General features: G+C 42.8%; 2 protein-coding genes across 3 annotated transcripts in view; one reads left to right on the forward strand and one right to left on the reverse strand.

Annotated features, from left to right (window-relative positions):
* ZDHHC8 (zinc finger DHHC-type palmitoyltransferase 8) overlaps nucleotides 1–24,478 on the forward strand; it is a 234,785-nt gene that overhangs the window by 202,709 nt on the left and 7,598 nt on the right. For both annotated transcript variants that reach the window (XM_008171708.4, XM_024108332.3), the window contains exon 11: nucleotides 24,215–24,393. In XM_008171708.4, the coding sequence (XP_008169930.2) occupies nucleotides 24,215–24,393 (179 nt within the window). The remainder of the gene's footprint in view (nucleotides 1–24,214; nucleotides 24,394–24,478) is intronic.
* The window catches only part of ANKLE2 (ankyrin repeat and LEM domain containing 2), a 62,493-nt gene continuing 41,686 nt past the window's right edge, over nucleotides 3,672–24,478 (reverse strand). The window contains exon 13 of the mRNA XM_042852583.2: nucleotides 3,672–3,798. Within this exon, the coding sequence (XP_042708517.1) occupies nucleotides 3,768–3,798 (31 nt within the window). The 3' untranslated portion in view covers nucleotides 3,672–3,767. The remainder of the gene's footprint in view (nucleotides 3,799–24,478) is intronic.

Raw genomic sequence — 24,478 nt, forward strand, 5'->3', positions numbered from 1 at the left:
ACAAAAGAAGCTTGTCACAATTTTCTAGTCGCTGACAAAAAAAAATCCCCAAAAAACAAGAAACCAACAATCCTCAGTTGAAATAACATTAGTGGGACACAAGCAGACCAAAGCTAGGCAAATCAGATTTCAGAGGTAAGACAGATCTCTGTTAAACTGGTGTACATTTGGAATAACTCCACTGGTTTTAATGGAACTACTCTAGGTTATCACTGGTGTAACTGAGATCAGAATCTGTCCTTAACTTTGGATTTTGCGTGCAGAGACCAAAAACTGAATGGACGAAGAAACTGCACTAACACTTCACAACTGATAACGGTCCCCCCAACGGTAAGCTGGCAGTGCTGGGTTGGATGCAGTGTCCTGTTCTGTAAGTAACTAGAGGGCTATTTTCTGTTCCTAAAAGATTTATACAAACAAATCTGTTTTCACTCATTCTCTTACCACCAGTCATGCATAAAATTCCTTTTCTGCTGAGAAACCCAGATCCACCATTACAAACACTGGGTCAAATACATCTCTCTGTAGTTATCCCCATTCAGGTGCAGAGGCATAGTTCCTCAAAGGTTTTTCAGTGCCTAACTCCCATTGATTATCAATACCTTTGAGGATTGTGCTTAATAGTACTGGTGGCCCCATTGACTTTAATGGGACTACTCCTATGTTTAAAGTTGGGCATATTCTTAAGCACCTTGCTGAATCTGGATCTTAGTCTCTTGAAAATTAAGAGCAGTGTTTGAAAAGCTTGTCTGGCTAAATCCTATCTGCAGATGCTGTTTTTTCTGGGGTCGCCAGCTGAGACTGTCATACATGTGGCTGCATATTTTGTCATTTCTCCAGGCTCATAATTAGCATCACTTCACTCACCAAGCAGTTCATTGCAGGGTTTCACATATAGAATCTCATCGCAGCTTGAATGTGAAAAGAACTTAAATGTTTGTTTCCAAAAGAGACACAGCCAGGATTTAGAGATCCTGAGAGTCAAGCTCATCCCTGGAGTCATTTAAATAAGTAAAGAAGTGAAGGATATCTTCTGAACTAGCCTTGGAGACAGGGCTAGGAAGAATGGAAAGAATGTAAATTCTTTGGGGCTGGAACCTTGCCTTCCTATTCGTCTGTAAAGCATGTAGCACACAGTTGACCCTACATAGACTTATGCAGTGCTTTTAATCTGAGAATCTCAAAGTGTTTATAAACACTAAGCCTCATCGCACTGTGAAATATATATTATTAGCCCCATTTCATGAACTGGGTGACTGAGACAGATTTTAAGTCACTTGCCCAGAAACAGAACCTAGAATTTCTGATCCCCAGGGCATGTAGTCTAACCACAGTTCCTCCTCCTAGGCAGAATACCACCTTCTCATGCAGTGCACTGGAATTTAATCCTTTTCAGCCATCCCTACCAATACACACAGCCATCAAAAAGTTATTTGTTCCTGAAAGAAAAAAATCAGTAAAGTTTAAACATCTTACTTGTCCCAACTTTATCTTCTTTCTAAAAGGGAAAAAATAAATATGCAATTAACAAAGAGTGGTCAGCCCGACAGTTTTGATTTCTGAAAAGTTAACAAACCTTGTTGCAAAATCTAGATCTTGCTTACTAATCAGGATTTATAAAATGCCTAACCATTTTTCATACCGCTCCATGGTGCATCGTTATTAGCCATCAGCAGCACCTGTGCTTAGTTAACAAAATAAATGTTTACTGTTGATTGAGGCCATATAATCAAATCACTTTTTCTCCTTCTGGATAGTGACCACACTAAAATGCTTTGCTTATGTTTCCATTCATTAGGCCATCTGCTCCTAATTAAGCCCTCCTGGTGTGACACAACATTATTTCTTAGAGCATTACACTGGGTAACATACTTTCAGCATCTTTCTAATAAACCTCTAATTTCAGGAGCAAGGTTTCAGAAGCAGAATTGGACGTGTTTGCCTAATGAAAGGTCTAATCAAAATAAAAAGATTAACAATTGGGAATTGTTTTATTTTTGCACCTGTATAACTTAAAGAAAGGCTTTCATTTCACAAGTGTAACTTGACAAGCCCTTTGGTTCATAATTGGTAGATAGAAACATTTTAATTTGAAATGACAGAAATCCAAGATGTTGAAAAGCAGTTTATGGCAGGAGCATCCTTCCGTGATGATTTCACTAAAAGTTTTAAGGTTCCAGTCCTGCAAACATTTATGCATGTGAATAACTTTCCTGATGGGAGGAGTCTCTTGCATTCCATGCATGAAGGGCAAACATTCAGCCTCATACTCTTAAACCTCTCTGCAGCAAGAGGGTCAATCACAGGATGCTGGGGGCAACTGGACTTCTGCCACCAGAGTCCTCCCTCGAGGAGTTCTGTAGGGTTCCATTCCTGTCCTATTCAGTAGACTGTATTTACATGCATCTGCTAGAAGAAATAGCTTCATGGCTACCATATGCAGAAGACACACGATTCTCTTGGCCATGCCCAGTCTACCATGAGATCACTTATCTCTACAATCTTGGTGTCAATACATACAGGACAGTCTGGGGAGATCTCTTATTCTATGGGCTAATGGCATCTGAGTATGCGGTAGAGGTGACAGGCTCAGCCCTTGGAGTGCCTCACATCAATTGTTAGCAATTGCTTTATTGATTAAGGATGTTGCTAAAGAGAGTGCCTTCCAGTCCTCCTCAACTGGAAAGACAGTGGCTGTGACACGGAGCCTGGGATTTTAAAGCAAGGAAATGGTTGAATCCTTAAAGCAGAGAAATGGAGTCTTCCTGTCCACTGAGAGACAGTGATGCTCCTTTTTTATAAGTAAGAATACAACTTTACACTTATATAGCACCTTTGTATTCATGCATCTCAAACTCCAGTAAGGTATGTGAGTATTGAAAGGGCACAGCCAGTGTGGAATTGCAGGGTGGGGCATGCAACAATCATCCAATAGGGCAGTACCTCTAAGAGGAGTGCTCTCATTGGGTAGTCCTGGTCAATGCAGTAGCCTCTTGGGTTTGCTGACTGGGGCACAGGGCAGGTCATATAAGCAAGGAAGGCACAAGAGGACACTTTGCAGCTCAGCTCTCTGCTTCAAATTAAGATGTTGCCTAATGATGGTCAGTAGGAATCTTGACTCACAGTTGCTACACTACCGTTGTCATCACAACTTAAAGAGCTGCGAGAATGGATCATATGGAATAGTACATACATACACATTCTCTCATAGTGCCAAGCACCATAGAGTCACATCTTAATGAAAGGTAAACACAACACACGAGAGTTATTGGCTAGCAATCTTACTCCACATTTCATTGTCTTCACACAGCCTCGAGAAGAAAGTCTTACTACATCTCATCCAGTCAGCCTCATCACTGGGCCACACTTGCTGCAAGTGCCCCCAGGCACCAGTCCCTGCAGAACTTGCTTTGGCAATTTTCCTCCACTCATTTGACCCATATCTCCTGCAAACTCAAGTTTTCTTCATCTGATCATCTTGATGATATCAGGTCTCACTCGTTATACTGTAAATTCAGGCAATTACTTCTTAGTTCTTTCTTCTTAGCCTCTTAATGTCCTGTTTCCTGTCTCATAGCCACATTACAAGATGCTGAAGACAAGAGACTGCAGCAATTTAATTTTACACTTTATAATTAGAGCCTCTCTCATGAGTGTGGCTCAAGCCTCTTCCCTTCTGCTGGCTACTTGGTGTATCTTCTTCCCTCTTCTTGCATGGTTTGGGTCCTAGGTCCTAGACGCCTGGTGCCTCCACCCAAGGTGACTCCTCACTGTGCCTGAGACACAAGGGATGTGTCCCTAGGGGAAAATGAATAATGGTACCATTACTGACACGGAGTATAAAACCCAGTACACATGAAACAATGTTCAGCACAACCCCCAGCAAAGAAATTACAAACCCAAACATAACAGTATGATAAAGGAGGGATTTATTGGGGATAGGAAAGTAGGATCTGGGGAAGGAAAAGGAGAAGGTTAACTAACAAGTGTTAAGCACTAATAAATCAACACATTATTCACCTCCCAACCTTCACAATTTATCCCCTGGGCATCGCCCAGGCACACTGAGGATGAGTTCAGAGAGGAGGACTGCAGTGTTGTGAACAGTGGCCAACTTAAGCAAAAAGGGTCCCCTTCCTGTGTCTTCGCCCCAGGTGGGGCAGGTTCCTGGCTTTCTGATTTGAAGTCATGCAAAGGTCTTGGCTGGCTCTTGGTAGACAGTTTTGGGGCAGATCTCTGCCACTCTGGACACTGGTCTTTGGCAGGGCTGGAACTGCCTGACCCAGGCAATGATCATGCAGCAGTTCAAAGACTCCCTTTGTGGGGAGTAGGAGTTAATCAGAGATTCCCTGAGCTGTTCTGCTTCTTTCTCAGCTTCCTAGCTCAGGGGTCAAAACTGAATCTAAAACCCCTCTGTCAGAGTCAGGCTGTCCTCTCCCACCGAGAGGGCTGAGCAGCTCTGGCTCATCATTGGCCCAGAAAACTACTTGTCCATATCACCCCATGCAGAAGCTTCCCTATTAGCTTCAGCAGGAGTTCTGAGTCCGTTCTGTTCCCATGCATGCTGGGAAATGGTGTCAGAGAGCGCTGGTAGCTGTCGTTGTTGTAGTCCAGAGGGAAGGACCCCCCTAGAGGCTCAGTCCAATTCCAGGAAGTGGCAAACTCCAAGTGGGGGTTACAGTGGTAATACTTTTGCTTCTCCAAATGTGACTTAGTGTCACTAGAGCAGCAGTTATGAGTCCAATTCTATGTCAGATCTCTAAGTGTTGTTGTGCACCCCTTGTAGTCATGCCCAGGTCCTTGAAGTGCTCAGCACACTCCAATGCCTTCTCAGATTTGGACAGGAATATAGTCCCCTTTTCAACAGACTTCGATGTCACCATTGTCTTTGTCTTTTCAAGTGAGATCTTTAGACCTCACTTCTCTGCTTCCCCCACTAGTCTTTCTAGCAGTTTTTGCACCTTTTCTTGCAACAATAGTGCAATAATGCAGCCAACAAATGTAGCCTCTTTCTGCTCAGTGTACACCAGCAAGCGGATCATCATTTACAGACATATGTATTTTATTTGCCAGTTTCTTTTCAAAACATTTTCATTTTACAGGCGGAGTCTTAACAGGTTGCCTTGAGTGTTCCATAATTGGTCTTTCAAATTAGTAGTTATGGGTCAGATAAATCACATTGTATCATTTCCACCTCTAGTAGGATAGCACAAGCACTCCCACATGCATATTTGAACTTCACTTTCCACAGACAGTTCCCCCATGAAACTTTGCAATTTGCTTTCCCCAAGTAAAACATGCTCTCTCAGGTGTTCATGGAAAGCGAAAACAAATGAGGCACAAGCATGGCTGAAGCAAGCAAATAAATATTCATGGAAAATTTTGTACAATATTCACTCAGCTCAAATATCTTATGCTTCCCTTTAAATGATGTCAGATAAGGTCAGAGAGAGAGCAAGGCTCAGCTCCCAAATTCCTTTCTTTGGACAGGCTGAGTCACAAGTGGAGTGTTACTTAAATGCTGTGTTTTCCTTGGCTTTTTTTTTTTAATTTAATGACTGTCTACAAGCCCCATTTCATAACCCAACCGTTAAAACTAATGTAATGTTTGGTTTGTACTGGATCTGAAGCAGCCCAGGATGACATCAATATTTCCTTTAAGAAGGCCAGGAATAAGCCCACAGTATATATTTGAACACATTTGGATCCAATGACACAGACACTGTTTCCTCTTTTTTTTTAACATGCTAAATAATCAGCTGTATTTGTTATAGGGGAGGATGATGGATGATGATTAAATCTGCCTGCCGTAGCTGGAAGTAATTTCGTAAACACATTTTTATCCTTTCAGATGTGTTTTTTATTACCATAATTGCCTTTTTTAATTTTTCTCTGAAGGTTCACAAATTCCACTTACAAACTACGGGCCAGGGACCTGCTTCTGCTTCTCCTCCCATTTAAGTTAATGGTAGAAGACCCAGACACTGACTCAGCCCTATAGTGGTCCAGCAGATTCCACACAAGTATCAGGAGAAGTGGATCATGCGTTCTGATCCTGAGTCTGATGCCTAGGGCTGCTGTAACGTGTGCTGTTGCCTCCATGGGTCTTATGGCAACCAGATAGGGTTCCGAGGAATCCAGTTTTCGACTGGAATGCCCAGTCAAAAAGGGACCTTGGCAGCTCTGGTTGGCACCACCAACTGGGCAGTTAAAAGTCTGGTTGGCGGTGCAGTGTGGATCCGGGGCTAAGGCAGGCTCCCTGTCTGCCCTAGCTCTGCACGGCTCCCAGAAGCGGTCGCCAGGTCCCTGCAGCCCCTATATGCATGGGTGGGTAGGGAGGCTCTGCGCGCTGCCCCCGCCCCGAAGGACTGCAGGCCTGGCTCTGATCATGGGATTGTGGAGTACTGCTGGGTGCTTCGCCCAGAGGCTCCCCTTCTTCCTGAGTGAGCAACTGGAGAGGTGTCAGCTGGGACTCAGGATGGCTGGGAGATGGGAGGGAACTAGCTGGACACTGGCTGGAGGACAACTGGGAGGTGAAAATAGGTGTCTCAAGGAGAGAGGAAACTAGCATGGAGGGAACACAGGGGGAGGGTGGAATGATTGAGGGGTACTTTTCCTGAAGCTGGGAGGGAGTCCATCTTTTAGGTGAGAGGGATGGACTGATATCTGATGAGAGGGGAAGGGTATACTTGTAGGGCATAGGATGAAGATTTGAGGATAAATACATTTGTCTTCATTGCTTGAAGATAATTTATAAGAAAGAATACACACACAGTTCCTCTGTATGATTAGGGTTCATAGTTCCATGATAAACTGAAACAAAATCTAAGTTTAGTTTTAAAGCTGTTTAAGAAGAAACTAAGAACTAAAATGGTTCCGAAAGATTATCATTCAGGAAAGAGAAATAAAGACAACAAAAATCCTAGTCGGTAGCAAACGTTTGTATGTGTCTGTGATACACTTGTCTCACCCCTGGGAGCCACTGTTGATCTGTAAAATGTCCAAGGAGGAAGCAGTATAAGGCATCCAAAAACTTACCTCTCAGCTGCCACAGTGTAAGTGCCATAGACATAAAGTGGTTTTCAGGGGAAAAGCACTTAGGTGGAAAAGCTTAAAATGGTTTTAACTTCTTTAGCAGAAGTAATGTTTTCTATAGTCTTGGCATAATCATTCAGTGTTTCTGATGTAAATCACCTACAGTGATAAAAATATGATGATACTAAGTTTGTTTGGGATAAATGTGAATGCGGCAGACTCTGCTTTCAGTTACACTGATGTAAATCCAGAGTAACTCGATGGAGTGCACTGAGACTGAAATCAGAAACTGGGATCCCAGCTGACATGTTGGTAGAATACTATGGATAGCATTACTTTAGCATGAGGAATTTAAGAGGGGCAGCGTGCATCTTAAACAGGGAAACTAGGAATGACCAGAATGCACAATCAAATGTACAAAGTCTCTCCATCTTAATAACACACTTTTATCTTCAAAATAATACAGGAACCCGAGGCTCAAATTTGACAGAATTCCTTTCAGCCTTTTGCAAATCATTGAGTTCACTGGGTGTAAATCAGTGCTGAAGCCAGTTCCTAGGTCATCTCATTGGATAAATATGGGACTTGGGAGCCAGCTCAGCACTAAGTGTTCTGTTCTGCTTATCTTATCTCTAGATTTGTGTTTTATAGTTTGCAAATAAATTCACACAAAAACATTAAACCATTACTAAAGTGATTGTTTGGATATGGTAGTGATATGTTTTTAGTAACCTCTGGTTATGCAACTGGGTTATGGGACTGGGGTAGATGGGGACAGGGCCGGCTCCAGGCACCAGGCAACCAAGCACATGCTTGGGGCGGCACCTGGTAAGGGGCGGCCAATCTTGGAGTGGCGGGGGGCGGCGCGGCGTGGCATTCCGCGGGGCGCTCCGGCGGCGCGGCGCTTGGCGGGGGGCGCTCCGGCGGCGCGGCATGCGGCGGGGGGGGCGGTGCGGGGCTCGGCGGGGGGGGGGGCTCCGGCGGTGCGGCGCTCGACGGAGGGGGGGGGGGCTCAGCGGGGCGGCGCTTTTTTTTGCTGCTTGGGGCAGCAAAAAAGTTAGAGCCGGCCCTGGATGGGGAGACTAAATTGCTCTCATTTACACAGCAGTCCTCAATGCTTCATAGCAGGAGATTGCATGGCTTCAATTTTCTGAGAATAGCAACAGCACGAATGGCAAATTTTAAGACTGAGAACCTTTTTGAATGCTTGTCACTTGTGTGTTTTTGTCCCAACGAAATTACAAGCCATGAAGGACTTTGAAAAGTTAAACCTCAACTTGGTTTGCGCCTCTTAAGAGAATGAAATAATATGTATAAATATAGCAGTTAATTTGTAATGTTGTGTTTTAGTTTTAATGAAACCAGCTCTGACTTCCTGATATAGAAGCAATGTGTGTGTGTGTGTGAGAGGGGGGGGGGAGGCAGGGCTAGAGATGATAGGACAGGGGCAAGAGGGAAGCAACTCCAGAGAAGTAATTACTGAGAGCTGCTATTTAGGAGGTCTGCTGTTGTGAAGAGTTTACTGTCAGTCTGGGTATGTCTACACTTCCAGCGGGGTGTGTGTGTGAGAGATTCCCAACTCAAGGAGACATACTCAAGCTAGCTCTCATCAAGCTAGTGCACTAAAAATAGAATATAGCCACAGCAGGAAGACGGCAGGAGAAGCTAGTTCCCTGAGGGTATGCCTGTCTGAGATCCTGTATCTGAGGCAGCTAGCCCCTAAGTTAGGGTTTTATCCTGCCTCCCATCACTGGTCTATCTGAGCGCTTTCCATGTAAAATTAATAGCAATAGTGAAGCCTCTAAGTGAAGTTTTTGGAACTTCCCAGTTTTGCGGGTAAAAACACTGGTTGGGTTAGGTTTTGTTGTTGTTTGGTTTGGTTTGTAGCAGGGATATTGGTAGAAGTTTAGTGATCAAAGGGAGTGACTGTTATAAGTGTCATTCTTATGGAGGAAACTTAAGGCCTTCTGATTCCCTGCTCCAAGAAACCACCAATAGCCCCCCTATATAAAAATACATTATATAGTTAACAAGGTTAACAAAACTCGTATTTGATCTTTATAGTTTATAGCTGATCTGCTCAGAGGTTTGCTTGAAAATATAACATGGTATTAAAATTTCTCATTGCAGAAAATAAACCAAGACAGAATTTAATTCTTCTAAGAAATCAGTGTAGAGATCTGTTTAGATATGTTAAAGTTATGCATGTCCCATATCTAGGGCATCTTCTGTGTGGGTTATCAAATGCACTATCAGCCTCCGTGTTCAGTGGTTTCAAAGTTTAAAATGCACCTAAGTTTAAACAGTTGTGTACTTTAACAAAGTATTTAGATGTAACCTTATGCAAACACCCTTAAATTGTTATTGCATAACTTCCAGTCCAACAGTCCTACTTGGGTGTTTCTGCCATTCCCAAGGTATGTGTTCTGAGGAACAGTGGTAGGAAAAGAATATACCTGAATTCTGGGTATGCAGTATTGTGATATAGGACAAAGGATTGCATCAATATCAACATGTACATTGTTAATTTCCGTTTGGCTGTCCTATGCCAGAGCACACTAATACTGACAGAACTAAACAAGGATCCTGTTTCAAGGAAAAGAACTTGTACTAGGGCTCCGTTAATATTTATTAGATAATTGTGGAGCACAATTTGTTTTGGAAAGGAGCACACTGTTAATAAGCAACAGAGGAATGAGTGCTTGATAGCTGAACAGCTTGACAGGAAACTAAGGGAGGTAGGTACTGGGCAGTTATTTGTGCAAGACAATTTATGTCCAACTCTACAAGTTTTTTGAATCACTTGGTTTATTTAAACCCACTTCCTTTGTAGCTCTTAAGCAACAAATCCACTCCACTGCAGTGTAAGCCAGCTCAAATCCATTGAGATCAACTGGTTGGTGCCTGCTTTTACACTGGGACTGAATTTAGCCCAGAGACACTCACATTAGGGCTTTGTTTTTGCAATGATCTCAGTGTGGGTAACCCCCTGCACCTAGGTGGAGTCTCATTGGCTTCAGTGGTGCTCAATATGGGCACAGGGAGCTACCTGTGCAGAATCAAGGCCTATGTTTTTAATGTCCCGGGACAAATAACAATGCAACACAATTGAGGGCCAAATCCCATCAGCAATCCTACTGACTCAATGCAAGTCAAGTGCCCATTAGAATCTATTTGGTTTATTTTCCTTAATTGCCACTGTTTCATGATACTCTGGTCACTGTTCCTAATGGCTTGTGCAGCATGCTTGGGGTGGGATATGCTGCCGCTGTGCATGTAAATACAGTTCATATTGCTTAAGGGTCTGAGAGATGCCACAAATGTCCTTCATGTCAGGGAGGGGCGCAGCACAGGAGAGGGCTGGGGCCAGGGACCAGCTCTGAACTTGGGGCCAGCCATGTGGGAAGAGAAGCACAGAGCAATATAGGACAATGGCTGTCTTTTCCTTCTATGTTTGTATAGCGCCTAGCACAGTGAGGTCCTGAACTATGACTGGGCTGTTGGGTGCGATTCCAATACAAACTCATAATTGATAACATGGTCTGGGGACACCCTCCCCATCCCTCTTTCCATGCTTTCTTCAATCTTTTCCCTTCCACTAGACCTCTCCCTCCTTTTCCCTCTGATCCTCTTCCCCCTTTCTCTCCCTCCTTCCCCCTTCCCCTCTCCCTTTCTTCCCCTCATCCTCCTCCCCCCTTTCTCCCTCCTTCCCCTCCCCCTTTCTTCCCCTCATCCTCCTCTCCCTTTCTGCCTCCTTCCCCTCATCCTCCTCCCCCTTTCTCCCTCCTTCCCCTCCCCCTTTCTTCCCCTCATCCTCCTTTCCCTTTCCCCCCCCCCCCCATCCTCCCAGGCCAGCGGGGAGTGCGCTGCGCGGAGGAAGCTTGTCCCGCGCCGCGCCCCGTCCAGGGCGGAGCTGCGAGGGGGGCGGGAAGGGCCGGCTCTCCTCCGCTCCCGCTAAGGCTCTGCCTGGCCGCGCGCGGGCTCCCCGGCTCTGCCTTGGCCATGTCATTCCGCCGGGCGCTGGCGCTGGCCGCCTGCGGGCTGGCCGGCGGCTCCGTGCTCTTCTCGGCCGTGGGCGTGGGCAAGCAGCCGGCCCATGGCGCCGGGGGCGACGCTGAGACCCGGTCGGCGGGAGCAGCCCCCGCCGCCGCCGGGTTGCTGCTGCTGCCGCCCCCCGCCTCCTGCCCCGCAGCGCCGGGCTGGGTGGAGCGACCTGCCGGCGGGGGCGGCTACTGGGACAGCAACTGGGACAGGTAGGAACGAGCCGCGTCTGCCCGCAGGTGGGGCCTGGGCCGAGGGTCCCCCCGCTGGCACCCAGCGAGCAGCCTCTAGGCTACGCCCGGGTTCCCCGTCACCGGGAGACATGGGCTCCGGGGGGCGTAGGGGTCCCTTAGTCCTCCCCGCTGGGGCACTTTGATTCTCCTTGTAGGGGATGCACATGGGGGAGCCCAGGGCCCCTCCCGCTCCCTGTAGGCGGGATTGGCCCAGGAGGGGCGCTACCTGGCCCTAAATGGGCTCTTGTGGGGAGGGGAGGTGCGTGCCATGCCTCTAGTAGTTTTGTTAATGGGGAGAGACGGACGATGACAGGGAGTCAGGACTCTCCTGGGTTCCGTTCCCGGTCCAGCCACTGATGTGCTGCGGGCAAGTCACTTCATTTCTCTGTACTTTAGTTTCCTAGTCCGAAAAGAGGAGTATTTGCCCCCTTTTGTAAAGTGTTTTGGGAGTCTGGATAAAAGCTGTTGTGGGAGCTGGCCTGCCTTTCCAAATGGCTTCATAGTTAAATTACATATGTACCCTGGAAATGCAGCCACCCCTGGAGTATAAGGGGTGCACATAAACAGCACATTACCTCTCCACCAGCACCACCACACCTAAAAGACTAACACTCAGAAAAATAGCACACAAAAGTCATAATTATATATGATAAATCTTTCAACACTGCTATCTACACCCTCTATTTGATGATTCTCCTCCCTGATATAAATTCATTACAATAATGAAAGTGAGATTACTGAAGGCCCCTGTGAGATGGAGGTAACTATAGGTCTACTTGGGGGCGTTTTAAGAGAACATGAGAGATAACCAACTTCACAACAGAGTGGGAGGAGAAATTAATAACTAATACCTAGACTCTTTCATCCCAAAGAACGCCACAAACTATACAGAGGGGTCTGCTCAGCTGCCATTGAGGTATAACTTCTTCTGAGGTGGAATGTGGCAACAAATAGCTCTTAGCAACATTGAACTATGCAACAACTTAAAACAGGAAGTGAATTCAGGTTATTGAGATTTCAAGAGGAACTTGTAGGAGGGTAGAATTATCCAAACTGAAGTAAAGCTAAAATACTGAGGTTAATAATGTTAGGGAATAATTTGTGTGTTCATAGGGCCTAAATATTCTGTAGGAATACCTTCTGCATTTTTAATTTATGCAATTCATAGTCTTCTCTGTGCTATATACATACACAAGTCATTTTTCCTTTTTGGCTCAGTAAGTGTATCCTGCTAATTCTTTGGAATAGGGAGACTGTGAAGTCCAAGTGTATGCAATATCAGAAATTGCAGTAATTAACCTGTTTAGATTATTCAATTTTTATGATGGTAACCATTTTGTTTAAAATTGTCTTAATATCTTGTGTCCAAAAAAGCTTAGTTTGTATAGGGCTGAATCTATCAGAGTGCTTTTGTGGATAGCAAACTTCTGACTATGCAGATGTCAAACATACGGTTTGGTTAATCTCTGGAACTCCAAATCAGATTTAGATTTTTTTTTCTTTAATTCTAATAAACTTAATTTGCCTACACTCTCTATGGGACTGACTATATTCAGCTAATGACTAACCATCTGTATTGTTTATTATAATAAATACTTTGCAGTTAAAATGGGCAAATATAAGTATTAAGCTTTAGCTCATTGAGCTGCTGTCTGGTGGAATTATCTCCCCAGAGAGATTGGTATGCCAGACTCCAGTTTAATAACACTAAATCCAAACTAAAATCGTAGCAGGCTGTTTTGATTGTATAATGTTTTAGAATCAAAATATGAGGCATTATACAATCTAATGCGCCTAAAGATTGTGCTAGATAGATGTAATTTAAAAATCTCAAAGCAATAATGCATTTTAAAATAATTTTTAGTTACTCTTAGGGGGCATGTTTCAAAGTAGCAGCCGTGTTAGTCTGTATCCGCAAAAAGAACAGGAGTACTTGTGGCACCTTAGAGACTAACAAATTTATTTCAGCATAAGCTTTCGAGGGCTACAGCTCACTTCTTCAGTGTGTGTGTATGTATGTGGCCAAATGGCATATCTAACTATTTGTAGAATTCCTGTGCTGATGAATCTAAATAATTATTACCCATATTTACTTCTGTGTGCAACTGAAGTTTATTTCTAGTACTTCAGTCAACCTTGCTCCTTTCACTAGCAATGTAACAACTGTAGCACACTGAAATCAAACTTAATATGCCCATTAATATGCCATCTCCCTGACATGGAGGCCTACTTGCAGTGGGGAGGGTAGATCAATTTATTCCCAATCCATTCTTGGTTGCTGTATTCAGACCTGCATCATAAGGGCCAGTTGTGAACTTTTTGTGATGAGGCCAGTTTACTATGAGGACCTTAGTTGACACCATACCAAATCACTTGACACGGACCACAAAGCAGCTACAGATGGTTACTCGGATTGCTAACTTGAATCTAGCCTATGTGAATAGTAACCAAAATTAGAGTACAATGGTGAGCTATGCTCCAAAAGCAAACCGTTTTAGAGAGCAACTAGACAATTGGGCAATTGTGGGACTTAAAATCTATTTCTAAATGGACAGGCCCTTGCAGAGGTTGTAATAACCACAAATCTATCCTTCCTCTCTGTAAGTTAAGATGCTGAACTCAGGAGATTCAGGTTCAGTTCCTAGATCTATCACAGACATCCTGGGTGACTTTGGGCAAGTAACTTATTGTCTGTTTTAGTTGCCCATCTGTAAAGTGAGTGTAACACTTCTTTATTCCACCCTTTTGCCACTTTTAATAACTAAAAAGATGAGTCACTTCCTGCTTCAAAGAGCTCACAATTTGTATGTACTATACTTCGCACAAGGGGGTTTCTGATCTCACTTGAATCCTTTAAGTGATACTAAAATAGTTGGGTTTTCAATTGATCTCTCTGTTCATAGAATCATAGAATCATAGATTATAGGACTGGAAGGGACCTCGAGAGGTCATCGAGTCCAGTCCCCTGCCCGCATGGCAGGACCAAATACTGTCTAGACCATCCCTGATAGACATTTATCTAACCTACTCTTAAATATCTCCAGAGACGGAGATTCCACAACCTCCCTAGGCAATTTGTTCCAGTGTTTAACCACCCTAACAGTTAGGAACTTTTTCCTAATGTCCAACCTAGACCTCCCTTGCTGCAGTTTAAACCCATTGTTTCTGGTTCTATCCTTAGAGGCTAAGGTGAACAAGTTCTCTCCCTCCTCCTCATGACACCCTTTTAGATACCTGAAAACTGCTATCATGTCCCCTCTCAGTCTTCTCTTCTCCAAACTAAACAAACCCAGTTCTTTCAGCCTTCCTTCATAGGTCATGTTCTCAAGACCTTTAATCATTCTTGTTGCTCTTCTTTGGACCCTTTCCAATTTCTCCACATCTTTTTTAAAATGCGGCGCCCAGAACTGGACACAATACTCCAGCTGAGGCCTAACCAGAGCAGAGTAGAGCGGAAGAATGACTTCTCGTGTCTTGCTCACAACACACCTGCTAATGCATCCCAGAATCATGTTTGCTTTTTTTGCAACAGCATCACACTGTTGACTCATATTTAGCTTGTGGTCCACTATAACCCCTAGATCCCTTTCTGCCGTACTCCTTCCTAGACAGTCTTTTCCCATTCTGTATGTGTGAAATTTATTTTTCCTTCCTAAGTGGAGCACTTTGCATTTGTCTTTGTTAAACTTCATCCTGTTTAACTCAGACCATTTCTCCAATTTGTCCAGATCATTTTGAATTATGACCCTGTCCTCCAAAGTAGTTGCAATCCCTCCCAGTTTGGTATCATCCGCAAACTTAATAAGCGTACTTTCTATGCCAATATCTAAGTCGTTGATGAAGATATTGAACAGAGCCGGTCCCAAAACAGACCCCTGCGGAACCCCACTCGTTACGCCTTTCCAGCAGGATTGGGAACCATTAATAACAACTCTCTGAGTACGGTTATCCAGCCAGTTATGCACCCACCTTATAGTAGCCCCATCTAATTTGTATTTGCCTAGTTTATCGATAAGAATATCATGCGAGACCGTATCAAATGCCTTACTAAAGTCTAGGTATACCACATCCACCGCTTCACCCTTATCCACAAGGCTCGTTATTCTATCAAAGAAAGCTATCAGATTGGTTTGACATGATTTGTTCGTCACAAATCCATGCTGGCTGTTCCCTATCACCTTACCACCTTCCAAGTGTTTGCAGATGATTTCCTTAATTACTTGCTCCATTATCTTCCCTGGCACAGAAGTTAAACTAACTGGTCTGTAGTTACCTGGGTTGTTTTTATTTCCCTTTTTATAGATGGGCACTATATTTGCCCTTTTCCAGCCTGTTGCTAGAGCAGGGGAATGACTTATTGAAAACTACATGTTTTTGTGGCAATCTATATATGTGCAATCTAGATTATTTCTTGCAGTATAGTTGATACATCTAGCAGGGCAGACACCATTTAGTGGTGTGATGGATGACTAGCCAAGTTACATGTCATAAATTCACTTGAGCTGATCTTTATAGTACATTTTCATTGGTTGATATACTACTCAAAGTTCTCTAACGTAGCCATGTGATAGGACGTTTTCATTAGCTTGTGATGATAGGGGGCTGGGCTCAGCAACCCTGCTTCTCATTTGCGGTTTGTTTTATGTTCCTAAAAGCTCATGCTTCAAGGTTTCAGCTGGCCACATGCAGGGGTCATGAAGGGATTTTCCCCCTCCCCATCTCCAGTCTATTCTGTTTTTTTTAATATCCTTCCTCTGAAGGATCAGGGATAGCCATGGCCAGAGATGAGACACTGGAAGGAGAAGGCCAGAGCTCTTAGGTGGCAATGAGCATTATCTCTCTCAGGTGCTTGGCTGGCTGTTTTTTTTTTTTTTTCTCATGTGCTCAGAGTTTAATTGATTTCTCTATGTGAGGTCAGGAAGGTATTTCCCTCAGGTCAGGTTGGCAGTGACCTTGTTTTTGGCTTCCTCTGCAGTGTGTGGGTGCAGGTTACTTGCCAGGATTATCTGGGAGTATCTCAATCATTTCCCTACCATTGAGTGGGCTTTAGGCACTGGTGCACCTTGGTCCTGCCTATCTATGCTTGTGGCACATAATAGTCTAGTTTCCTGTTGGCTGGAGTACTTTGGTCTAACTTCAATTGTTGAGTTTAGTGCTGGGTGGCAGTGGCCTGTGATATACAAGAGGTCAGACTAGATGTTAATCTGTGACTCTAACTGGTAGTGCAGCCTTTTACTATAGCTGTCCAAAAAGTGTATTCATGAAATTAATTACAGGCAGAGCTGGCCGTAACCTATAGTTAAGGTTGCTAAATATACCCGCACATAACACACAATTGGTCAGTGCCTCTTGGAAAAGTTTATATTTGCAAATTTGATTGCTCATTATCACATGCATGAGTTAGGAGGTCTACTGTGGGGAATAGCAGAAACGTAATTACTACTTTTTTTGAAGCTAGATACTGCAGACTATGTAAGAACTAATGCAAATGAACTCCAATAAGCTTTTATGTGAAAGTTGAAAACACTCTTTCGCATTAAGCATGGACTATTACTTTTGGTTTAAATCTGGTTCTCTGAGAACTAAAGTGTCTAATTAAAATAAGACTGGCCTTATCTCTACTCTGTATAAAACATTACTTTTGTTACCTGAGAGAGCTGCTATTTAATGGAAAATGAGAACTAGAAATCTGTGGGAAAAATCTTATTTCAGAATTGTCATGCTTCAAATTGTTTCGAGTAGTTTTGATTCAGCTTCTTAAAGGCAGTGCTTTAAGGCAGTATGTGACTTGAAATCTTAGTGAGGACTGGAAATCTTTCTTTGAGTCTCCTAAGAATAACTTATTAATAAGTAAATCATCAGGAGTTTTCCTCTTTAAAGATGCAACATGCAAGAGTAGTGAGAATAGCTAATTGGTCTCAATGATATCCAGGTTGGATTTGATTTAAATCATGATTTAAATCACTAGTCAGGAAGACTCGATTTAATCATGGATTTCTACATAAAAGTGCATTCTTGTTGGTTGTTATAACCTTAATACATATTCTTCACAACTCAGAGGTAGGTTTCGTTTTTAGAAGGTACACACTATACATTTTTAAAGTGATTTATTTTGAAAACTTTTCAGATTAGTTTTACAGCTATATCAGAAAATGAATGATTGTTTGGTTATTTAATTTACCAAAGATAATTGAAGCAGATATTTATGAAGTCATTGGGACGTGAACTATCTACAATTCAACAGGTTAACCATTAATATTTGGAGGATTTTCTTGCCATGCTGCATTAAGAGGAGAACATCACCAGACAGACATTTAAATTGTTTTATTTAACTAAAACAACAACATTATGTATTCTGGATTTTTTTCTTCAACAGCAAACATAAAATATTTTAACAAAACAAGCATATGAATTTTTGAATTTAGTTAAACATTCAAGTTTTTTAAAATCAGGTTTATTTTTGTTAAAATTGTTTTAAACTAAAATAGTTAAATGAAATATTTTTTGTTTTAAAAAACAAAAATTAAATCAACTATGTCAGCCAGGTCAACATGAGAAACTTAAAATATTGGCTTCTGCAGCTAACTCAGTCGTCTTCACCTTCATATTTCTGTTTGTTCATAATCTGGAAAAGAAAAACAAGCTTTCCTGCTTTTTCAGGTCCCAAACAATTTCTCAATTTGGAATGAATTAGTCCAAAGGAAGAAAATATTCTTTCTACACCCACAGAAGAAGCTACTGCTGTTAAAAGTGAGATTATCACTTCAACAGTCTCTGAATCCAAGGGCTTAAGTGACTTCCACCAGTTCACTGGTGTGACTTTCTTTAAAACATCATCAGCAAACATATATTTCTTAAATTGTTCTTATTCCCAAACTGGGTCTCTTTTATGGCCTGCTGCCATTATAGGTTTTCCCTTCTAGTGAAGAATGGTATGGTAGATCTCAAATCAATGAAAGCTACACTCAGAAAGACCTCAAGACTTCTGGAATATGCTGCTCAAACAGTTTCATTTTTGTTTCTACTGCCTGTCCCTCCCTTCTCACATTTATCTCCAGACTTCTCCTTGTCCAAATCTATTCCGCCCCCAACAAGCTTCTATTCATTGACGTTTTTGAAACTTTGCACTTTTAGAGAGGGGTTAAGTGATTGACTCTATGTACACAAATTTGCAGAGGGACAATAGGGTTGAGGTCTGTTATTTCTCACCTCTGTATATTATTTATTGATTTTAAAAACCTTTTTGCTGTTAACAAGCATGTTATCTCTGGAGACACAAATCCACAGTTTGAGAATTGCAAAACTAAGCATCTCTGATGGTATCTTCTAGACTGAGCACTGAGTCCCATTGGGTAGATAGAAAGATTACCCTACATAATCTATACAGAAGCCTCTTGAACCCCATAAAATTGGGTCCCTAATCCATGAACTATTGGAACTCATTTATAAAACTTTTCTTAAACATTACATGAATATATTGTCTCATACTATAGAATTAGAATTTATAATCCCTATTCCATAATGAGATATCTTTGAGCTATAATGTATCTTAATTAAAACTATCTTTAGATAAAATGCTTTTTGAGGAAAGAAACCTATCAAAAAATCCGATTTTTTTTAATTAAAAAAAATCATTGATTTTTATCCACCTTGATGATATCTAGACCTGTGGAGGCGGAGGGGGTGAAAGGACAACTGTCTTTGAAACAGGAGCATGTCACTTAATCAGGTTGGAATTGAAAGCCTGAGCACTGTTACTTACGCCTGCTAGAAAAAAACCTGTTCAGTCAAATTTAGAAGACTTTTAGAAGAGAATGGCCCTGTTGCAGATTTAAATTTGTTGGTCTTTAGGCCTCTAAATGAAAAAAATGTAAGTTCATAAAGGAACCCACTCCAGCTGCAAACTTCTAGGAGTAGTTTTAAAAGTTTCTTATGCATCAAAACCTAAAGGTTGGTTTAGTAAGGAAGGTAATGTTGAGCTAGACTATCTAGTTAGGATTTGTTCTTAAAATTACTGATATTTCTGTTGCTCCCTGAGGCATAAATTGCTTTATGGTAATATATCAGAATTGTCCTGGGTTTTTCATTTGTGTATTTCTCACCACACTGATTTCTTCCTCAGAAGGATTAGCTTTCTAAATCTGTTAGAATTTTTGACAACCATCCTTGCAGAGTTGTCTTACCCATGCATCTTTTATAAGACCGTTCACTAGTAGAACAAAAGTAGTCCTGTAAAGTATATTATAGACAGAAAAAACATGCCCCATAATGAAGATTCATAATGCCTTACAGTTGGAGAAAAGGAAACAACTTCAGAAATCTCTCAGCTTTTAAAAACATATGAGGCTCATTCTTTATTTAGTAGAGTAGTATGTTTATCAAATCAAAATATTGATCAAATGTTATTAAAGCTACTCATGGGGGCTGTTGACTATAAAAATCACAGCCAGTTCAGTTAAGCAGCAATTCTCTGTGACCAGACTAATTTTATTCAGCCAGAGTCCAAGTACTAGTCCTTATAAAAATGCATAAAACAAATACACAGGTGTGTGTCAAGTGAAGAAGCAAAATATGTAATGCACAAGAAATTGATCTGTGTGCTGTGGGATCAGGAGGAGGATTACTTTGTGTGTGTCGAGACAGGGAGTAGTAGTAAAAGGATTTGTATGAGAGGGAGAGGATTACTATGTGTCTGGTGGAGAAACAGGACCATGAGGACTAATTTGTGGAAGATTTGGGCAGGGTTTATGGTGGTAGAGTGCAGTGTTGGTACTGGCAGCAGGATAGCAATGGGGCTAATCTGTATGAGCTGCAGGAGGGTTACTTTATGCAGTGTGAGAGAATGAAAGAGGAGGCTTGAAGTAGCTGTGTGGCGGGGGAGATGGATCTAACTAGAGGATAAATAGATGCACTAAATTAAGTTAAAAATAGGTGTTGTAGGAAGGGCCTGGGGCTGACCTAGTAAACTGAAAGCACAAAGCTGCCTTCTAGGCTCATATTGTTTTCTGCTGGAAACAAGCAAATTGAAGATTGCTGAAGTAATTCTAAAATGGTGTATCTTTCAACCTGTTCCTCCTGCCTCCCTATATCTGAATTTTGTTTTGGTCTAGTTCACATCAGTAAAAGCCACCTCCGCAGTTGAGGCTGTTTGAACAATAGATTTGTTGATTGCTTCTCTGCAGAGAAGCAAAGGACTGACTGGACCATGATGACTGAACTTCCCTTTCACCCTTAAAGGTGGTTTGTCCAGGTTCAAGGTTGAAGTACTTTGGTAAGATTTGAGGGAAGCTTGCAGTGCCACTGTCTAGATCTCAGCACATCTTTCTGTCATCTTCAACGAGTGCTAAATTTGCACAAACAGCCCCTCCCTCCTATAAATTAACAAGATTCAGAGGTGATAACTCTTCTAGTACTTGTGCAGGAATGGCTTTCCTGGGTAGCTGATATCTATAACAGGTAGACATGCTGCTCATGATGTGAATAATATTAAACTAATGAACATAGATTGGCTAAGCAGATACGATTATAGTGCATAGCTTAGCGCACACAATGCTAGTGCAGTTATAGCATACAGGTGATGCAAATGCCCAAGTTTATTTGCCACTTCTGCATCTTTACAGATCCACAGGAGTATTGGACCTTCAAGGAGTAGCTTAATGATTCTGCCAATGCTGAAATGTGAAACCATGTTAGTATATTTCTGTAAATATTCTTTCCAGAACGCAGTCAAGATACAGAGGACCTAAAACTAGGACAGTAAGAAAATTCAGGGTTGAGACTATATCTGTTCTCTAAAGATTTTCCTGTAATGCTATATACAAGGGTTCATGAGAACTATTCTTTGCCTGCCCCTAGAGCCCCCCGTGGCACTATTTTTTTTTTTTTTATCCCACTCCTGTCCCGTCCCGCAATACTCAGTTTTACTCCCACCCGCTCCCGCATTGTTTCTTGCATTTTTATCCTGCTCCCACCTGCAAATCCTGCAAGAGAGATTTCCCCCATGCTACTAATCCCGCCCTCTCCCCCCACCTCCCCGAAACGGCCAGTTAATATAGTCTATATATAAATAGAATTCAGACACAATTTTTACCACTAAAAGAATAGAAAAAACTTGCTTAAACCATGTAACAAATACTTTAACTCCTTCAGTAGACCTCAAATCCTTCTTTCCGTTGCTTAAATTTGTTTTAAAACCTTTTTTTTTTTTTAAGATTGTTTTCTGCAAATTACCGCAGTCTGTCTGTTTTGTTTGGGTTTTTTTGACCACCCAATCCTGCACACATCAAAGAACATTTTAACTGCTCTCGCTATTATGGCAGCAGGTCCTGCAAGATCCCAGTCCCACTGCAGGCTCTAACTGCACCTTTGAAACTGGTTTATGCAGGGGGATTCAATCAGTGGTGGTTCTTGCATATGTAAGTACTGCAGTGACATCCAATGTGTTGCACTACTAAGAAGTGGGTTAGTGTACACTCAACTCTGAATTTCCAGTATATCTGACTAGTACTCTGAACACTAATTGAGCCATGTCTAATTATGTCTAAATTTAGTACATCAAAGAAAGGTAAAAATAGAGTAGGATGCAAGAAATATTTATAGCTGGTGTAGAGAATCAGATGGTTGACACGTGTCCCTTAGCCAATGCTTCTAGCAAACCAGAACAAAGAATTAAATCTCTGTACAAACACAGGATATGATTTTGTTTTCTTGATACAGGTTGCTATGTACCAACATATTCTTAGCAATCCTGCTTCACTGGCTAGAAGCTAAATGAACAAGCAGGGTTTTTTCTTCTAGAAATGTAGATCTGTGTTAATCAAATGTAAGGCAAAAATTGATGTTATGCTGTCTGGAACTAGCATTGTCTGAGTTTACCTAGTGAATTGATTCAATCTGTGAGTCCTGTTTCTGAATGTGTTGCTCCACCATACCTACTGTTCATAATTTTAGTTCACTAAATAGTAGGACAATACAACAGAGTGGGAGACCTGATTCAAACTAACTAATGAATTTAAAAATCAAGTAGGGAACAGGGTGTTGCAAGATTGGACAGGTAAAATTAAGATTTTGCTGGATCTTCCATTCAGATTTCCTTTTTTCTAAGCATAAAATACCATCTAAATTGACATTCACACTCCAATGGAAACCCAAGGGTAACTACTCAATAAACAAGAGTAAAATTAATAATCAGATATTTCAAAGATGCTCTCACTTGTGCTCCTGTCCTCCAGACTAACAGAATGTAACTTGGATGTACTTTAATGTAGGCCATAAAGTACTCCTGGGGGAATTCTGCGCCCTTGCGCATGCACAGAATTCATGCCCTTCAGAGATTTTTCTGTGGGGAAGCAAATAAATGACGTTCTGACAGGGAAGCAAAGGGAAGCTGCAAGAGCAGTCACACACCACTCCCTAGCAGCGCAGGTACATCGTTTCAGGCACCCGGAGCAGCCAGATTAGAGGTAAATCACCGTGGGGCTGGGGACACCCCAGCCAGTGGCTCCTACCCTGAGCCTGGATCAGCTGCTAGTCCTGGCCGAACTGGAGGCAGGAAAGGACGGGACTTCCTCTTCCCCTGCAAGGAGTGGCTGGGGCTGTATCAGACCCACCCCCAGAAACTTCTCCCAGCTGCAGGAAGCTCAGCATCCTCCCCTGCTTTACGCCTCCATCACTCCTCAGCTGTGGAGGGAGGAGTCACTGTACAGGGAGCTGCTCCCCCATCCACCCCACCCCTGTGCAGCTGGATCTCCCAGACCCAGACACCCCTGCCAAGCCTCACCTGGTACATCCAGAACCCCCTAAGCCCTCCATACCTAAACCCCACCGCACTGAATCTCAACCCCTGCACCCAGACCACCACCCACTGAGCTCCCTGCATTCAAACCCCCACCCTGATGCCCCACCCTCTGCACCACTGTGAGCCCCCACATCCAGACCCCTATGCCACTGACCCCCAACTAGCTGTACCCAGATCCCCACCCTACCAAGCCTCATTTCCCCAGAACCCAGACCCCTGCTGAGATCCCCAGGCCCTTCCCCTGAGCCCCAACCACCTTCACCTGGAAGCCCTTGCAGAGTCCCATTGCCTCTGCACCTGGAACCACCCCTGCAAGCCTCTGTGCATCCAGATCCCCCACACCTAGACCCCTCACTGAGCTGCCTATACCCAGATTGTCCCACACAGAATCCTCTCACCCCACACTGGATCCCCTCACACTGAGCCCCTCCACACATGGATCCTGCCTGATTAAACCTGCCTGCCCCACATCTGGTGTGTCTGGCGCAGAGGGACTGGGCCCCAAGGTGTTTCTGGGGCAGGCCCAGGCCTTGTGCTGTGTCAGGGTCAGGCACAGCCTTACCACTGAATCTGTGTCCCAGATGTGGGGGAGCTGCAGGGTGATCTCCCACCTTCGTACAGCCAGTGGCCTGTGCTCCCCGCTGCCATGCTGGAGCCTCTGTATTTATTTATTGACAAATAAAACTTGCAGAATTTTAAAATATTGTGTGCAGTAGTTTTAATTTTTTTGCGCAGAATGCCTTCAGGAGTAATAGTCTGTCAAAGTATGGCTGAATCCCTTACCAGTGTTTATAGGGATTTTGTACCCTGAACTAAATTACAACCATATTATATTCTGACTAATAGGTAGCATGAGTCTCAGGTAGGTGGGTGGTGCTAGCTTGGCTTCAGCTAGATAGGATGTAAAACTCTAATGTGTTGTATATGGCTTTTTGGGGTATTTAAGAGAAGAGTTAAAATGTTTGATAAAACTTTTGCTAACATAATTGGGGGGGAAAAAATCTTTAGATCCTCCAAATACTGAAATCAATTGAGGCAGGAGTCCGTTTGTAACATTTTCCCCTGCCATTCTGCCACTTATAAAAATGACTTATTTTAATATTTTTAGACGTGAACCACTGGCTCTTATCAACCGGAAAAAGAAAAATGAAGAGACTGGGGAAGAAGAACTTGCTTCCCGCCTAGATCACTGCAAAGCAAAAGCTACCAGACACATATTCCTTATCCGCCATTCTCAGTACAACTTGGATGGTCAGATTGATAAAGACAGAATTCTGACCCAGCTGGGTATGTGCAACTAGGACCCTACTTGATTGTGCAGCTTCATAGAGAAAGAGGTTCTTTGTCACTAATCTCATATGTTAGAGCAACC

The sequence above is a fragment of the Chrysemys picta genome, chromosome 15, assembly GCF_011386835.1.
Source record: "Chrysemys picta bellii isolate R12L10 chromosome 15, ASM1138683v2, whole genome shotgun sequence".
In the NCBI taxonomy this organism is placed as follows: domain Eukaryota; kingdom Metazoa; phylum Chordata; order Testudines; family Emydidae; genus Chrysemys; species Chrysemys picta.